The 16,680-nt window shown below is 40.5% G+C and overlaps 1 protein-coding gene across 3 annotated transcripts in view; it reads right to left on the bottom strand.

Annotated features, from left to right (window-relative positions):
* The window catches only part of SLC44A1 (solute carrier family 44 member 1), a 73,096-nt gene extending 56,648 nt beyond the window's left edge, over positions 1-16,448 (bottom strand). For all 3 annotated transcript variants that reach the window (XM_030968290.1, XM_030968291.1, XM_030968292.1), the window contains exon 1: positions 16,208-16,448. In XM_030968290.1, the coding sequence (XP_030824150.1) occupies positions 16,208-16,234 (27 nt within the window). In that variant the 5' untranslated portion in view covers positions 16,235-16,448. The remainder of the gene's footprint in view (positions 1-16,207) is intronic.
* Between the last annotated feature and the right edge of the window lie 232 nt (positions 16,449-16,680).

Genomic DNA, 16,680 nt, shown 5'->3' with positions numbered 1-16,680 from the left:
TTATGCCTCTGCCTATCCACCCGGGCATTTCCTATTTGTCCCTTCCCTGGTGTACCACTCCTGAGCTCTCTGTTCACTGGATGCCTGATGCTCTCCTCTGCCCCTTCTTTCCCTGTGTTTATATCCTAGACCCTCCTTTGTTCCCTGTCTTTGGCCTCTGGATGCCTTCAGCGTGGCCTGAAATAAAGCACATTGGAACTCCATGCCTGGACCCTCCCGTGTCCTCACTGTTGAGTTGCTCTGTGTGTGTGTGCTAGTGTTCCTGTGGCTCCTACCCACTGGCACAAGACACTCCCAGGGAAGGCTGCGTCCACCACCACCACGGATCGCAACACTGAATAATCTTCAACATTTTGCCAACAAGGTAGCAAATGTCAGTACTGAATTAAAACAGAACAGCTGAATGAAATGTCAACAACTTTTATCTCCAGTATGTATTCTGCATATTTTTAATTAAAAAAAAAAAAAAAGCAATAGCATGTAACTTACATGATATTAGCAAGGTGATTTTTTTGCTATTCATGACTTTGACTTCTTTAAATTCACAAGCACAAAGCAGCCTTTTCATATACTACCGTTATAAACCTAAAAACTGGGTAAACAAATTAAATCCTGCACGCATCACACTTCAAAAAAATTGAGTTTTCTAAGTAGTCCAACTTTACATTAGGAAATTCCAAGCTAATTTTGCAATCTTTTATTAAGGAAGTTACACTTACAGATGTGATGAATATAGTTTTACAGATGTCATAAACACTGTTTTAATTCAAAATGCAAATTCACTGTAGGTTCTGACCAGTAAAACTTCTTTAGGTTTTACTTAATAACCAGACACTAGAGGTGCTAAAAGGTCACACTGTACACTCTACAAGCCACGTTCAGCAAAAATGAATCTTCTGATCCTGGCAGTTCACACTTCTAACTAACACAGTCTTGGAACTTAACATTTACAACAAGATTGTGACATTTATACATTGCTATAATTAGCATAATCATAATTGCATAAAATATGTAAGGCTTCGTGCTTCCTATTCGTAATTTCACTCCAAGAACTCTAGATTCTTTCGAAATTTATTTACAAACAGCAGAGGTAAATTTCAGCTACAGCTGCTGTCTTAAGAGCAAATTGCCCATGGCGAAAAAGGGAGCAGCAAAATGCACTGCAGAGTGTGCTTTGATTGTTTTGTTGGTTTGGGGTTTTTTTATCCTCTCTCTACATGTGCTTACAAAATCTTTTAATAGGATTTTTAAAAGCCTCTAGAATAGCTCTGGCAAGGATTTCGGTTGTCTGACTAGTCACAGTTACCATAAGTAATCCATTTTACTTACTAAGTGGACTGCAATTTATATGTCAAAAAGAAACTTGAAATGTAGTAATGTACAACATAGTCAGAAAGTTATACAGATGAATTAATTCTCTGCCTATGGTTCTTACTCTGCTGAAAAAAAAACCAACTTAAAAAAGAAAGCATTAACAAAACAAAATTTAAAAAACTCAAAAAAAACAAACAAATCCACCCAAAAAAACAAAAAAAAAAAACCACAAGGAAAAAAACCCCACAAAAAATCCCACCAAAAAAAAAAACCAGGAAAAAAAACCACCCCAAAAAAACCCCGACACCAAAAATAAACAAGACCAAAAAAAAAAAATCATCAAAGAAAAAGCCCACAAAAAAAATTTTTTTAAAGGAAGGTATTCTAAACAAAAAGTATCCTAAGAGGAAACTCAACAGGTACTAGATACTTTCTAACTTAAAATTTTAAAATTTAACTACCTAGCGTGGTAACAAGGTATGAAATTTTATATGTTTAAAACAACACCTCTCTTCTGTAGTCAGTGCAATCTTTCTTGTCCTCAGATCTCACTAAAACCCAAGCTAGCTACCACTATCTGACTACTATTTTCCTCCCAGTTGCTTCCTTGTATTCTGGATTCCCAATGAATCCCGTTCCATAGCTTCATAGTCCTTTATCCTTGTCTTTGATATTGGTGTCTGCATCTCTCCAGTGATTGCTCCCTGTCTACTCTACACCCTTAGACTTTTACTCAGACTGATTTTCATGCTTTGGCAACATAAATTGTTAATCTATGGTCAATGTAAGGTCTAACAAATGTTGTTTGTTCTGCAATCTGTAAACTATGCTTTGTATCCATTGTGACTGAAACACCATAACATTTTAGTAGACATGCTTTGCCTGAAATCCTAAATCAGCACTTATACTCATTTTAGCTTTTCTTCCAGATTAGGAGTCTGCAATATTTGCTTATGCAAGAAAGCTAGAGAAAGAAAAATTGGAAATTCATTTCATTCATTTCATAATTTACACTACGCTCTCTAAGGATATTCTTGCCATTAACAAAGCATGTAGTGTCATGAAAGCACAGAGAAACTGGAGCGCTATCAGTCAGAAGTGGAAGGCTGGCAAATCAGTCTTTCTGTCCAAGACAAGCTTCCAGGTTGGGAACATTTCCTGCTCATAACAGCTTTTCTGTGCTGATTTTATGAATTATTTACTCAAGAACACAAGTAATTGTTTTCAGAAGTTTACATCTGTCCATTTTGCACAAGACTTAGCAAACTCAAAACCAAATCAAAACCCTCAGGCGCCGCAATTTTACAATCGTGTTTTAGTACTACATAGCTAGAAAATTGGATGTCTACAATTAAGACTTCTCTTGCGGAAGAGGAAGTGGGAAGAATATCAGGACATTAACTACTGTTTTTTCCTAGCTGAATTCAGAGCTACACATTCTCAGGACTAAAAGTACTTGCATGCAAATATAAAATTAAAAGAGGCTATTTTCTTGGTATTCATTGCGTCCAATCACTCCAAAACAAAACCAGAAACCCCTCTTGCAGATTTCTTTCTTGCTGCCACTTAAAAAATATACCTTTCCAGCACCAAAGAGTAGGTCTCCTCTGCACACTGCAATATACTTCTGTACAGGAATTGCCAGAACCAGCATAGTCAAAACCACTTTCACTGTTAACTGTAATAGCAGTACTGGATGCTGTCATACAAGCACTCATATGCCATAACCCAAGTGCAACCCATATAAGAGCATAACAAGATGAAAAAACACTGCATTTTAACAGGAGACGATTGATGCAGGGAGCTACAGAGAATTTATTTTGAACACAACATGTCTCATGCAATATAAAATTTGGGAGTGATGAGACTAAAGTGAGAGGCCTATTAGAGAACATCTGCAGCACTACATATAGAGATAATCAAGCTGTGGGTAAGTAGCAAAGATGTGAATAAGATAAGGATAAAGATGGAATCTGCTATCAACTGATGATGCTGTAACATCATGATGGTACAGGAAGCAGAAAGAAAAAGTCATGTGGTGGTCAGATGACACATTTCAAGAAGAAGAAAATGCAGGTGCTAGTGAGGCAGGTGGGCTGAATTAAGGACAACCTAGTGAATAACTGGCATGAGTTACTACAACCACTGGATGAAAAGAAGTTGCAGGTCAGACCCTAGGCTCCACTTTAGCTAGTGAGTAGAAGTTAGCAGCTGGAGAGTGTAGGGCTATTCCAACTTGTATATGAACACAAAGGTTGTAAGAATAAAGTCACAACTTCATTTAGATAGTTATACTGATGTTAAGATAATTTGTTACAAAACCCTATCCCAGGAACCATATTAATCTAACTACATCTCCTTTAAATTCTCTGTTGTTTCATCACCTTGATGTAACATCCTGACTCAGAATGCATACAACGGTAATTCAATACAGAAGAGTAAATAGACATAACTGCTTCTTGTTTATTTAAATTACAGTTCAGAAATTATTGTGTAGCTAACTGTCTTCATAGAAGACAAACAGCCACAGTGTGCACACAGCATTAATAAATGGCCTTTAGAGGCAAAAAAGGATTCTCATCCCAATTGGCTTCTTCTGTGGAAACTGCCAAAGTCCTGCAACATGCACCTTTCCTAGAAGGCAAACTGGTTCTGATAAAGTACCAGTGATTCAACTGATCATATAAACAGCATTTGGTTTGTTCCAGTAGCATTGCGAGTATAGAATACATAAATTTTACACCTGTGATGCAAGTTCAACTCTTCAAAATTGGAGAGTCCATTTGCAATACTGGTGCATTCCACCAAATGACATTTAAGGGTATGGCTCCTTGGGAAATGGACAAACCAGATTAAAAAGGTGGTGACCAAGAAGTCATCCAGTTCAGAAGCTGTCCTGCAAGCCAAGTTTAACCCTGCACCTTCAAATGTTTTTGAAACACACTGTAATATATGGTAGGGATAATTCATGCTATTAACGTATGGTATAAAAGATTGTGAAATCCAAACCATGTCTTTTGACCACCCCCGGGAGCAGCTCTCTTATTTAGATTCAACTAGTTCCCGGACACAAGTTAAGATAACGATCGACGCCTTAACGTGAGAATATAGGTTCCCAGGACCGAGTTGTCGGGAGCCACCCTGAGAGCGATTATCGCCTTGCCGATTGCATCTGTTGAGGTAGTCAGCAACGCCACCCTGATACATGTGAATACACAGCTCCTCTGAAGCTGATTTACACCGATGGCACACCTGGACTGGGCTTTTGTCCACCTCTGCACATGGAAAACAACAGCGATGCATGTGAAGAGACACAAAGAAAATTCGGTCATTTTTGCCTTGGGCAGAATAAACTGTATAAAACCTCGCTGTGCGAAGCCGCAAGCGTGAACTGGGGGAACTCTGACTCTCTGGAGGTCAGATCCAGATTCACCCAGTGCCGATCCCGGGCTCGACACTGCCTCTTTTGCTGTGGTGGTTTTGAAGACCGAACTTCAGTCTCGCAGACAAATAAATCTTTGCTAAATTTTTGATAATTTTGGCCCACAATTTGATCATTTATAACAATACCCTCCCAGAAGAAAAAGAGAGTTCTTGAAACATTTATCAGTGTTTCCTAACAGCCATTTAAGGAGATGGTATTTTACCCATTTTACATCTTTACAAGCTAAAGAACAGTACTAATCACATGTTAACCTTTACTGTGAAGCATTCCGCCTACAAATAAGATGAGCCATAATTTACTAGTTTACCAAACTGTTTCCAATGCAAGAGGTCTAATAGATACGGCATTTTTCTGTCCAAAACATGGTAGACTTTTCTACACTATGCAACTGTTTAAAAGAAGAATTAGCAGCAGCTGCATATTATCCTAATGAAACTTCCACTTCGGAACAGACCTCAATCCTACAGCCTAAAGAGAAAGAGACCACGAGTCTTGACCCCAACCATACACTCAAATCCACACAAAGACACTTCCAAGAACAAAAATAAAAATTAAACTAGTTCTCTCTATAAAACTTTTATGTGGCGAGTCTACTATTTAAGTGTGCAGAACAAAGTCTTGAAGAATGAAGCCTATTTTCAGTTCATGACATTACCAACCATGTTATATTTTTATAGAAAACCCTTAGCTTACTCCACCAGGAAGTCTAAGAACACTGTACACAGCTGACTTAGTTAAAATGTCCACCTTTCTGTACAAAGTTCCTGTGGCTGACCTATAAGGTGTTCCGACAAAGCACTAAACAGCAGCTTACAGCACTCTTCCATGAGTTCAGACAATCTCTCAGGTGCATAATAAAAGTTGTTTATTGTACAGCATATTATTAGTAGACCTCCACTACTACTAGAACAGGAATACACACCAGCAAACGCAAACTTTTACTCTACTAAACTGTATCAGCTCCCTGGAAGAATGAACTACATTGTATCAATTTGAATACCTGCATACACACACTAAAATAATTATTAGCGTAGACTTGGCCTGGATCTACCTCTTGGGAAGAGAACTACTGCTCCAACCTCAAAGGGCTTGCTAATGCTTGCATTCTCATGGGAGGCAGAATCTTGAGTCTCAGAGACTGAGACAGTTGAAGCAATGTCTCCTACTTAAAGGACAAAAGAGCTTGTCACTGTCACACTACTGCAGCATGTCCCAGTCATCTTTAGAAAAAAGCCAAAACACCCTGGGGTAATTCCAAAAGGGACTCCATAATAGGACATGCAACTCACAGTGAAGTCCAACGTTCCATTTTTATGGAATTTCTGCTTCAATCTCACTACAAACTGTTGCAGTGTGTGTTTTTGACTGTAATGCAGTTCTAGCAGCCAGTTTTATAATCCTTCCTATTTTGTACTGTTATAGCATATTTTTTTACTAATGGATTGTTCCTTTCTCCAGGTTGTTGGTGTTGATCTAGTTCTCCATCTCCCCAAAGACCTGCCCTTTTAACGCTGTTCCTCCTCCCATTGAATGTCAATCCCTCCCCAAGCCTGCCCCTTTCTCTAGAAGCTTCCCTATCAATTTTATATCATTCGAAACCTCATTGGTTTGTTTAAGTTCTCCTCCCCTGTAGTCCCCTATTGGTTTAAACATTGTGTTCACCACCTTGTGTTCCACCCCCAGTTTCTCCCAGTTGGTTAAAGATTGTATACTCCCCTGGGACCTCTCCCCACTTATAAGTTGGTGCATGCCTTTGAGTCCGCGTTTTTCTGTCCCCGATCCTGCGGGGAATAATCTACTTTGGAAAACATACAAAAGACTTCTCCCTGTTCCTTGTCCCTGCCCTCGGCGCAGTCCTATCCCCAACGCAGTCCACCTGTGCCCTAGAGCAGCCGTGCCCTACAGCTGCATCCCAGATTCAACAGCTTTCTGGGGGCAGCCCACTGTCAGTGTCAGGAGTTAGTCAGGCTGAAGAAATCCAGCATCACAGCAACAAACCAGTGTATTTTTCAATTTACTGCAAAGCAGACACTAGTCACACTTTGGACCTAGAGCCATATTTTATTTTATTGTATTTTTATTGTATTTTATTGTATTTTCATACAGGCACCCACATCCTTATTTTCCTAACAACTTCACAATTCACCATCTGTTCTCCAATGGCCCATCCACTGAAAAGATGTACCTGCCTGTTATAAGTATGAAACACAAAAATAATACTAGGAGAAGTTTTCTGATGGTGTAATATGGCTTTATCCACCAAAAGGTAATGAATTTATCCTTTGCTTCTTATCAGATATTAAGAATACAATTAATTCAATATGTCCACATCTTCTATTTTGCTAATAGCACCAATAGTATTCGTAAGTTTTTAACATAAGGTAAACAAAATTGAGAACACATAAGGTATCACTTACAGTATTACTAATGGTGTAATATAAGGATGTTTACCCTGAAACTCATACACGGGGACTTCACTCTTAAATGTAGCATATGTTGTGTTGTAGATCATCTTCCATTCATCTTTAGTCAATTCATACTAAACATGGCTTTAAAATTCCTTGATTACACACCTCCACCTCAATCAACAACTTAAATATTTATCTTGGAACATAACACAGCTGATTAAATAAAGCTGATATGATCAGCACACCTGCTGCAGTTTTGAAGTTTAGAGATCAGGCCATCTGCAGACAAAAGCCTTGTTTTTAAGCCTCAAAAGTATTTAGCTGTGGCTTCTTTTCTATATTATACATTAAGTAACATTTCAAAAAAGTAATAAATAAGGATATTTTACAAATATCACAGTAATATCTTCCAGGGGCTTAAAATATCCATTTCAATGCAATTTTGGTACTTCCACAGTTCTTAATCATTAATAAAAAATCAGTCAAGCAAACAAAACCAAAACAGTAACAATAATAAAAACCTAAAGCAACAAAACCAAAACAAACCACAAAACCACCCCAAAAAACCCTACAACCCCACCCTCCCAAAACCACAAAACCAAAAAATCAAAACATTTCTTCACTTCTGAAGACATTTTGCATATATCAAGTTACTGCACTACATTTGAATTTTCTACTTGGTTATCAACCTGTTTCACAGAATTTCAAATTTTTTTACTTCTACACACTGCAAATCCTAAATTACAAAATATTTCCTAACTTATGACTAGTAAAACATGCAATTAAAAACATACTTTACTTTCAAATGTTAGCTTTATCGCAGGACATTGAGATGCATCCAAAAAACCCACCAGGAATCCCAGGGGAGAACTCTCCAGTTACTGGTCTCCATGTGAGATGTGGAGGACATTCCATGGAAAACGCTGCCCCTGTTCTTTGCACTGTCTTCATGTAAATCACAGCTCATTAGGAGCTCATGGCCTGCACACCGCTACTGTGAGAACTAACAGTGCTGCCACTTACAGGGACATTGATAGCAGTTTGATACACGTTCCTTCAAAATGCATCCTATATTCAAATGTATTTGCCAAGTGAAATTCAAAGCTGCTTAAACACAAACTCCTGACTTACAGGTTCAAAATTCTGGCATAACAAGAAAGAAAAACACTCGTGATTATATAATAAGAGGGCAGCGCTTGAGGACACTGAAAGTATATTAGATTAACAGGAACTAATACTAAGAAAGCTCTATCTGATTTATGTAAGAAAAAGTGGGAGGAGAATGGAAAGGGAAATAATATGTCAAGCCCTTAGCTTATTGCATAAGCATACTTCCTTATAAGTAGGCAATAATTTTGCAGTTTTTCACTGCAAACTATGGGAAGTCTGACAAAGCATTTGCAGAACATGGTTACTGTGACCTTGAACAAAATACTTAAATGGGTTTCCTGTTTTGTTTCTGTAGATCTGAATACAACATTCAGAGGTCTCTTCCTCAATCCAATAATGTTATCTAGAGAGCAGCAAGAGTGGTTTCAATTTAAATCAAAACCAAACCAAAACAGGCCAGTGCTCATTTCTGCGGTAGACTGCTACTTTAACTACATTAATTAAGAACAGGCACAATACATATTATCAGATACAAGTCACCATGTTCTGCTCATCATGCTCTCCACCATAGTCTAGCAACACTACTGATAAAAATAGCAGCTGCTAGAAACTAGCATATAAAAATGCAGTATGGCATCAGCTTTCCAATATACCAGCAATCATCTTCTATTCTTATAATGCATTGCACAGTGGGTGTTGAAATATTAAAGCAGAGAAAACTAAATTTTTGGACTGTAAAGCTGAACTTCAAAATGAAGTTGATGCTTCTCTCTTCTTAAATACACATACAGATGCTCTTGAGGCTGTTGTCATACAATTATACACTTCTATTCCACATTAGAAAATTGCTTACCTAGAAGATTTAAAAGAACAGAACAAAAAAACCCACACAAAAAAATAGGGGAAAAAAAAAGAAGGGACCTAGCAAAAGCAGGCCAATGAATACAATGATGTTTATTTACTATGTAAGTCTGGGAAATGTCAAAGTGGTAGAATGACCTAAAAGAACCTTATTAGAACCTTAACCATCAACAAAAATTCTTTCTCTAAAAATTATAACCAAGCTCTCAGTACAGTCTCATAAAACAAAGGTAAAAATTAGTAATCAGTTTAGTCAACAGGTAGAAGTAGCCTGACAATACTGCATAACCATTTTTTAGAAAATAAGCATAGAATTTACACAATTTTCTAAAGGCTGCTTCAGAGGAGGAAAGATACAAAATATCAAAGACATAGTTTCTGTTAAATTGGTTTGCAAGTTCTACTTTTCACAAAAGAAATCACAGACCTAAGTTCGTAAGAACAAAAATTCTAGTCAGCCCAAATACGGAAAAGGCATGCAGTTACTGCCAAAGCTTGCCTTCAGAGTAAGCAGCATAAAGACAGTTGACAACTTCACTACTTAACAAGCACTCTTATTTCTTCATAATGACAAATAAAAGCCATCAGCAGGGTGATACTTAACCTACCCTCACAATTATTAACCTAAAATTCTGGTGGCTGACAGAAATCTTGATACCAAATAGATTACAATAACAAGTTTTGGATTTAGCACTCACTATTAACAATGCAAGATAATCATTCTTCTCCAAAACTGTTCTCACTTCATAAAAAAAAACTTTTGCAAAAATTGTGTAAATTTTGTAACTTTTGCTATGTCCCATGGTTGTTCCCAGTACAAACTATTACTTCCTGAAGCTCTTAAAATGTCTATTTTTGAATTATCTGACAAAGTAAAGGAAATAACTCACTACCTACAAATTTTAAGAAGTGATACAACTGAAGGGTAGTCTGAACCTCAGATCAGCTAGTCCTCAGTAGGAAAAACTCAATGAATTTTATAGAGGTTCAGCTAGTCCTCAGTAGGAAAAACTCAATGAATTTTATAGAGTACTCGTAAGTATCTATGTAGTTGAAATATTTCTGTGTTAAGATCAAAAGGAATTACTTGCACAGGTTGCGCAGTTGCTTATGACAGCATTTATAAAAGGACATCTCATGCTTCACAGGAAAGTAACAGAGCTTACATACCAGAAACAAAGAAGCAATTCCATGAGATGCCTTATCATTAGCATGTTCTTGGATCCTGCTTGTACACTTCATCCTTCTTACCATATCTGCTTACCAGAGACTAGAACAGAAGCCTCATCTACTGTCAATTTATTGAAAGGGAAATTAAGCTTTCTATCTCCTGGAAGGAGAATTCATAATTCATTCTGTTTCCCTTCATCAACACCATTATTTGTCTGGTCTTCTTCCATGACAATACCTATGCCCAGAATGAAACAGGCATGTTTTGACGCCCCTTAAAGTCATTTGACTGTGAGAACCTATGGCAACTAAAGATATATGGCTGATGTACAATTAGTAATCTGTATTGCCCATACTTATTGAAAGAGGAATTCCATCAGAACTACTCAATTTTGCAAAAAATTAGGAACTACAGATTTATTAAATGTTGTTTTGATAGTAAATGCTCAAGGGAAAGTTAAGGGATAATCTGTCTTCATCTCCTCTTATAATGGGAAGTTCTTACAGTCTTTCAAAAACCAAGGTCACCACTAAAACCACCAAGAATAACATGTGCTTTGTTTTTCCCAGCCATGCCTCCAGTTTCCAGCAATATTTCAAGCTTCTTTCACACATATAGTAGATTAAGTAACTAGCGTAAAAAGCTGTAAGTTTATTTTAAACACACACATTTTCTAATTGCAACACAAATACTAAGACCTCAATAAATTGCCTTGTTTCCTATAACATGTTGCCAAAGCAAACACCTTGTAACTACTATCAGCTACTACCATTGTAAAACAGTAGGAAGGGAGAAGAGAAGAGATTCTGTCTTACAACTTTTCCATCAGACGGCAGTTTAAGGTCTGTCTCTCCCCACACCTCATTCCCCTTTCACTATCAATGAATTTCTGTCCCCTCAGATAAAACAAGGCAAACTTTACAGAACTGTGCTATAAATTACATCAGTGGAGCAATTTGAGTTATACTGTAAAATAAGTTTTTTTGCTTAAAAAGAAATAAAAAAACCCTGTATGGATTAGTTCAAACAGATTTACAGCACAGCCTAACAGCTGTGGCAACAGAAGAGTGATGAACTCCAACAGTTGCTTCCTTAAAATCCAGTTTTAAAATGGATTGATGCTGTGACATAAAACATCATTGGAAAAGGAGAAGAATGAAAAGCCAGGGAAGAGAATACCAGCAGTCAACCCCGTTTTTCTTCCTCAGTAAAACTGAAGATTTGAAAGAAATGCAATTATTTTAACAACTCAGAACTTCTGCACTATTTGCTAAAAAGATCCCTACATTTAAGTAGAGAAGATAATTTCCAAAACTGCACAAACATACAAAAAACCCCCCACAAACTCAAACTAGAGTTACCTCCATTAAAAGTTAAGAGGAAACTAAAGCTTTGTTGCACAGCAGATCCATAACAAAAGAGATGCATCCGGACAGAAGCACCCTTCTTGTGAAAATACCCATCTCATGATGGCCATAAAGATATGGCCAAGAGAGGACAGTGGGCTGAAACAACATGAAGGTACTGACAAGTAACAACAATACCAGACAGGAGACAGAAATCCCACCTCAGTATTCTTCCCTTCCTTTACAGGTTTTAATCTCATATAGGATAGCACACTTTGGCTAAACACCAATTCAAAGAAATCTTAGGAAGATCTGTTCATGATAACTGACAATAGGTAAACAAGAATGCTTTAAGACAACTGCTAAGACATAGCCATAGCCAACATTGCACAAGCTTTCCTCTATAAGCTCAAGGTTCAAGATGGTGGTAGTAAAGAGACAGCAAGCACAAATAAATGACAGCTTAGTGATCCTAAATAAGTACAGGATTGCACAAGCCCCTAAAGGAAAAAATATTACAACACCCTGGTGACACCAGGGAGAAACAAGCGGTAACACTGAAAAGGAACAAGAAGTAAACAAGAATTCTGGTTGGGAAGATAAAGAAATAGGGGAGATCATAGAAGATGCTACACCAGGGGAAGTGAAAGAACTTTGTGCAACCACAGAATATCAAAATGAAAATAAGAAAGAAACAGGCAAAGAAGTACTCCAGTTCTAATTGCCTGAGCAGGCAAAACAGCAGTGGAGCAACAGAAAGAATTAGCTCAACTGGAAGAAAGTCTGGTATGGTTGCATTTAGCTTAATTTAACATGACTCAACAGATAAAGCTGATAAATTTGGTAAAATAAGAAGTTAAGGGGGGAAAAGGCTGGAAGTACAACCACAGACAGAAGTAGTGGCAAATAAACAATAATCAGAGAGTAGAAGGCAGTGCTATCCCTGTAGGGATCACTCACTTAGAAGTTGGATTCAATGATACTTGTGGGTTCCTTCCAACTCAGAAAATTCTGCGGCACTACAGACATCAAGGGAGAATAAGACATCATGTGGTAGAGCTATAGAAAGCAACAGAGACCAAGGAGGTTAAGAAAGATGTGGAATCCTTGCACCTTGGGCACAAGAAGCCTGTAGCGATATTAACTGAAGACAATTTCAGCATAACACAGAATCTGGACTGGAATTAATTTAATATGAAGAGGAAAGAATGTGTGACAACAAACATACATTGCTCTGTTCAGGAATTCGGAAAAGAAGGGAAATAGACTAGAGTGCTGTTATTTTTAAGGATGGAGAATAGCAACTCAGAATAAAATTAGGAAGGGAATAAGATGGCAGCAGTAAAAACCTGAAATTTTAAATTAAAACAGAAAAACTGAATGAATGGGGCTTTTGGTGGTTAAAAAGGCAGAACAACTGAATGAATGGGGCTTTGGGTATTTAAAAAGGCAGAAATACTAGGAAATAAACATGAGAATACATCTCTGTAAGTAGCAATCAACAGCGCTGAATAAACGTAAACATGTCAATTCTAATCAGTTTTTCTCTGGAATTCTCTAGATTCTGCTGGGGAGGAGGCATAGAAAAAAGGCCTAAGATAGAGGCCTTTAGACAGCCTGCAAAGCAAAGGAACTGGGAAACATATATAGGGGGGAAAATGGCTAATTGAGTATGAAATAAAAGCTATGAATAAAACAACAAAGAAATCTATCCAGTTCAACAATCAGCCACAGGTAGATGCATTATCAGAAACGAGAGGAGAAGGTGGTAGTCTTGAGAAAGGGACTTGGAGATGCAGTAATCAGATAAGATGGTTGGCAGAATCAAAACAGAAGTGATAATTTCTGTCAGAAACAGAAACGGGGATTAGCAGACAAAAATCAGAAAGGCTAGAGTGCTGAAAAATAAACTTAATGAGAAATCTACTTGAAAAACAAAGTCATAAGGAATGAGGGTGATCATGCTAAGAGGAGAGATTATGTCAAAGACCAATATGAAACTACGGAGAAGCAAGAAGTAGGTGAGGAAATGTAAAGGAATGTCTGATGGACCCCTGCCCAGGAAAAATGTAAGAGGAGGAAATGCAAAGACCATGGTAGATGAAGAAAACAGCACTTTTTTCATGATAAAAGGGATGATAGGACAGACATTAGGACCTAATGTAGTGCTGTATGATATACAGCAAGGTTTCTGTAATCCATATACCAGACAAAACTGCTGATAAAATATTCAGCAACTAGCCTTTGATTTGGATTTCCTGAGGAGACACACCTTTGCTTACAGTTAGGAAATTAAATAAACTGCCATTCTTTATACTTCAGTCATATGTATATGGGGTACAAAGCTCAATTGTTGTACTGTATCTTGCCATACATAAGGAAGGCAAATGAAAAGTTTACTATGAACATCATACAACCTAGCAGCAGAACACAAATTTAACTAAAACCTAAAATCAGTCAGCTGAAACCTATGAACAGGCTAGATATGCAAACCAATTCATCCTCTAACATTACTCACAAATAAGCCTGCATTTTCCTTTAAGAAAAGAACTGTGAACTGCAATTCAAATTCATACAGAAGAGCTAGAAAGGGCCTAAAAAACACTCCAAAAAAAAAGCAATTTGGATAGAAATCACAGAAAATAAGGTTGGAAAAGACTTGAAAACATTACTTCAAAACGTCAACTTCACTCTCAGTGCTCCAAGTCTGTATTAGCTTTCCTTATGCCACTTCTGACAGATGTTTATCTAACATGTTTTGGGTTTTTTTTCAGGAAACCTCAACCAATACAGACTTCACAATATCCTCTGGCAGTCTACTGCAGTGCCTGAACAATTTCAAAATCTGCCCCTAACATTTAGCATATATCTCACTCTCTTAATTCAAACCATTTGTTCATGCACCATAAGGCTGATTGCCTTCCTCTTTGCAGCATATTTGCTATACAGAAAGGATGTTTCCTATTGCAACTGGACAGCTCTCCGCAGTGTTCTGCATTGGAAGGACAGAGCTCTTATATAAAAATAAAAGTCTGCCTGAATGGATGAGCTACAAAAACTCATCTCTGTGATGAGTCATCTGGGACAGCAGAAACGGACTTTCCCACATAAGCAGTCTGCTGGAAGCACGATTCAGCCAAGTGATACAGCCAAAGGAAACTAACATTTACAAGCGAGCAAAGCACAGCCAAGGCATCAGTCGCGATCGTTTGTACTACAGCCTTCAGAAAACAGCCACGCAAAAAAGCAGCACAGCTTTGGCTGTGCTGTTCAAAGGCAAAGATAATATGGGAAGCAGAGCCACAAACTGGAGCATTGGGTGGAGCTCCCGATTGTGCCTTGCCTGGCAGCACAACTCTGGGGGAAAAAAGGAGTCAGTACGGGCAAAACAGAGCGAAGGGGGAGGGGGAAGAAAGAAAAACCGACCTCGGAAACAAGAGATGTGTACGGGACCAATCAAACACAGGGAAATGGATGTAGGGAGGCACCTGAAGCCTCGGTCATAGAGTGAGGAAGGAGGCTGGGATTAGGACTGTCTCCCTTTCCAGAGGCAGTGGACTTGAGGGACGCCCTGGGTCTGAGGACTTTTCTCCCACAGAATAGCTTCTTTCTGTCTGGTGAGGTAGTAGGGACCTCAAAGAACATGACATGCTGCAGGGAAGGGCAGGGCATGCAGGGCTATCTAGGGAGAGGTACTGAGGTAGGGGGGAGCTGGGGTGGGGATCACAGGACAGTGGTGCAAGGCACTACAAGGATGGCAGGTGAGAACTGGGAGGTCTGCAGCTGCAGCCATGGCAGGGAAGTGGAGCAGGGAATGCCACAGATCACAAGGCCAAAGAAGGGCTGGGGAAGAAGAGGCGAGGTGAAAGTGATCCACAGCAGAAGCAGCACACAGGACAGTATGCAGAAGGTGGAAGTGCGTAGCATGGTAAGGAGCAAGGCTATGGTGGGGGGTGAACACGGGGATGCACAGCCATGAGCGGGAAAAGCACAGCTACAGAGGGAGCAAAAGGGTGCACAGTTCATGGGCATGAAAGCTTTGGGCGAGTGGACGTATGGGGGTGGTACCCAGACACGAAACAGCACGGCTACGGGAGGGGAAAGCAAGGTGGTCGCAGTCACGGGAGGGCAGAGCTGTTGGTGGAGGAGTGTGAAGTGGGGAGGGAAAGCAATGGGTTCCCAGCCACGACAGAGTATGGTTACAGACTGGGACGGAGAGTGCGCAGCCATGGGAGGACGGCGCTACAGGTGTAGCGAGGGGGATGCACTACCACAGGAAAGCGGGGCTTCGTGGTGGGAGGCAGCTAAGGGGTGCTTAGCATGAGGTAAGCGGTGCTGAGAGGGGCACAAGGGGATGCACGGCCGCCAGAGAGCGCGGGTGTGGAGGGGACAAGCGGCTGCGCAGCCACAGGACACCGACGTGGGCAGACTCGGGGCCGGGGGGGGGGGGGCACAGCCGCGGGGCGGGCAGCGCGGCCGGGATCAAATGTGGCAGGGCCCTGCAGCGGAGGGCGGCGGGGTCGGAGAAGGTAGGGGGACACGGGCCACTCACCTGCGCGGCAGAGCTGCAGCAGCCCATGGCGTCCGCTGGTCCCTGCCCCGTGGGTGCCCCCTAGGCATCCACTCTCGGCGACTCCCCCGCCCCGGGCGGCGGCACGGCACGGCGCGGCGCGGGGCGTAGGGAGGGCGGCACGGAGGAAGCGGCGGGGACCGCGGGGCCCGGTCAGACGAGCGCGGCTGCACCACAAGCGCCGCCGCGGCGCCCCCTCATCCTCCTCCCCCCGGCAGACGCTCGGGGGAGGGCGGGGCCTGGTGGGGGCGGGGCCAGAGCACTGCGGCGCGGGGGTTACCTGCCCGGCCGGCGGCCCCGCCCCCGCGCCGCGGCCGCTTCCGGTGTGTTGATGGGGGTGGGGTGCCGATCCTGAGGAGCTGGCCGAGCTCGGGGATCGTCCTTCGCTGACCCCTCGCCCCGCGGCAAGGTACGCGGCGCGGTGGGGACAGCTGCGTGTGGAAACCAAGCTCTGA

The sequence above is a fragment of the Camarhynchus parvulus genome, chromosome Z (genome assembly GCF_901933205.1).
Source record: "Camarhynchus parvulus chromosome Z, STF_HiC, whole genome shotgun sequence".
NCBI classification, from domain to species: Eukaryota; Metazoa; Chordata; class Aves; order Passeriformes; family Thraupidae; genus Camarhynchus; species Camarhynchus parvulus.
The sequence above is the reverse complement of the archived record's forward strand: the minus strand, read 5'-3'. Positions and strand labels throughout refer to the sequence as shown.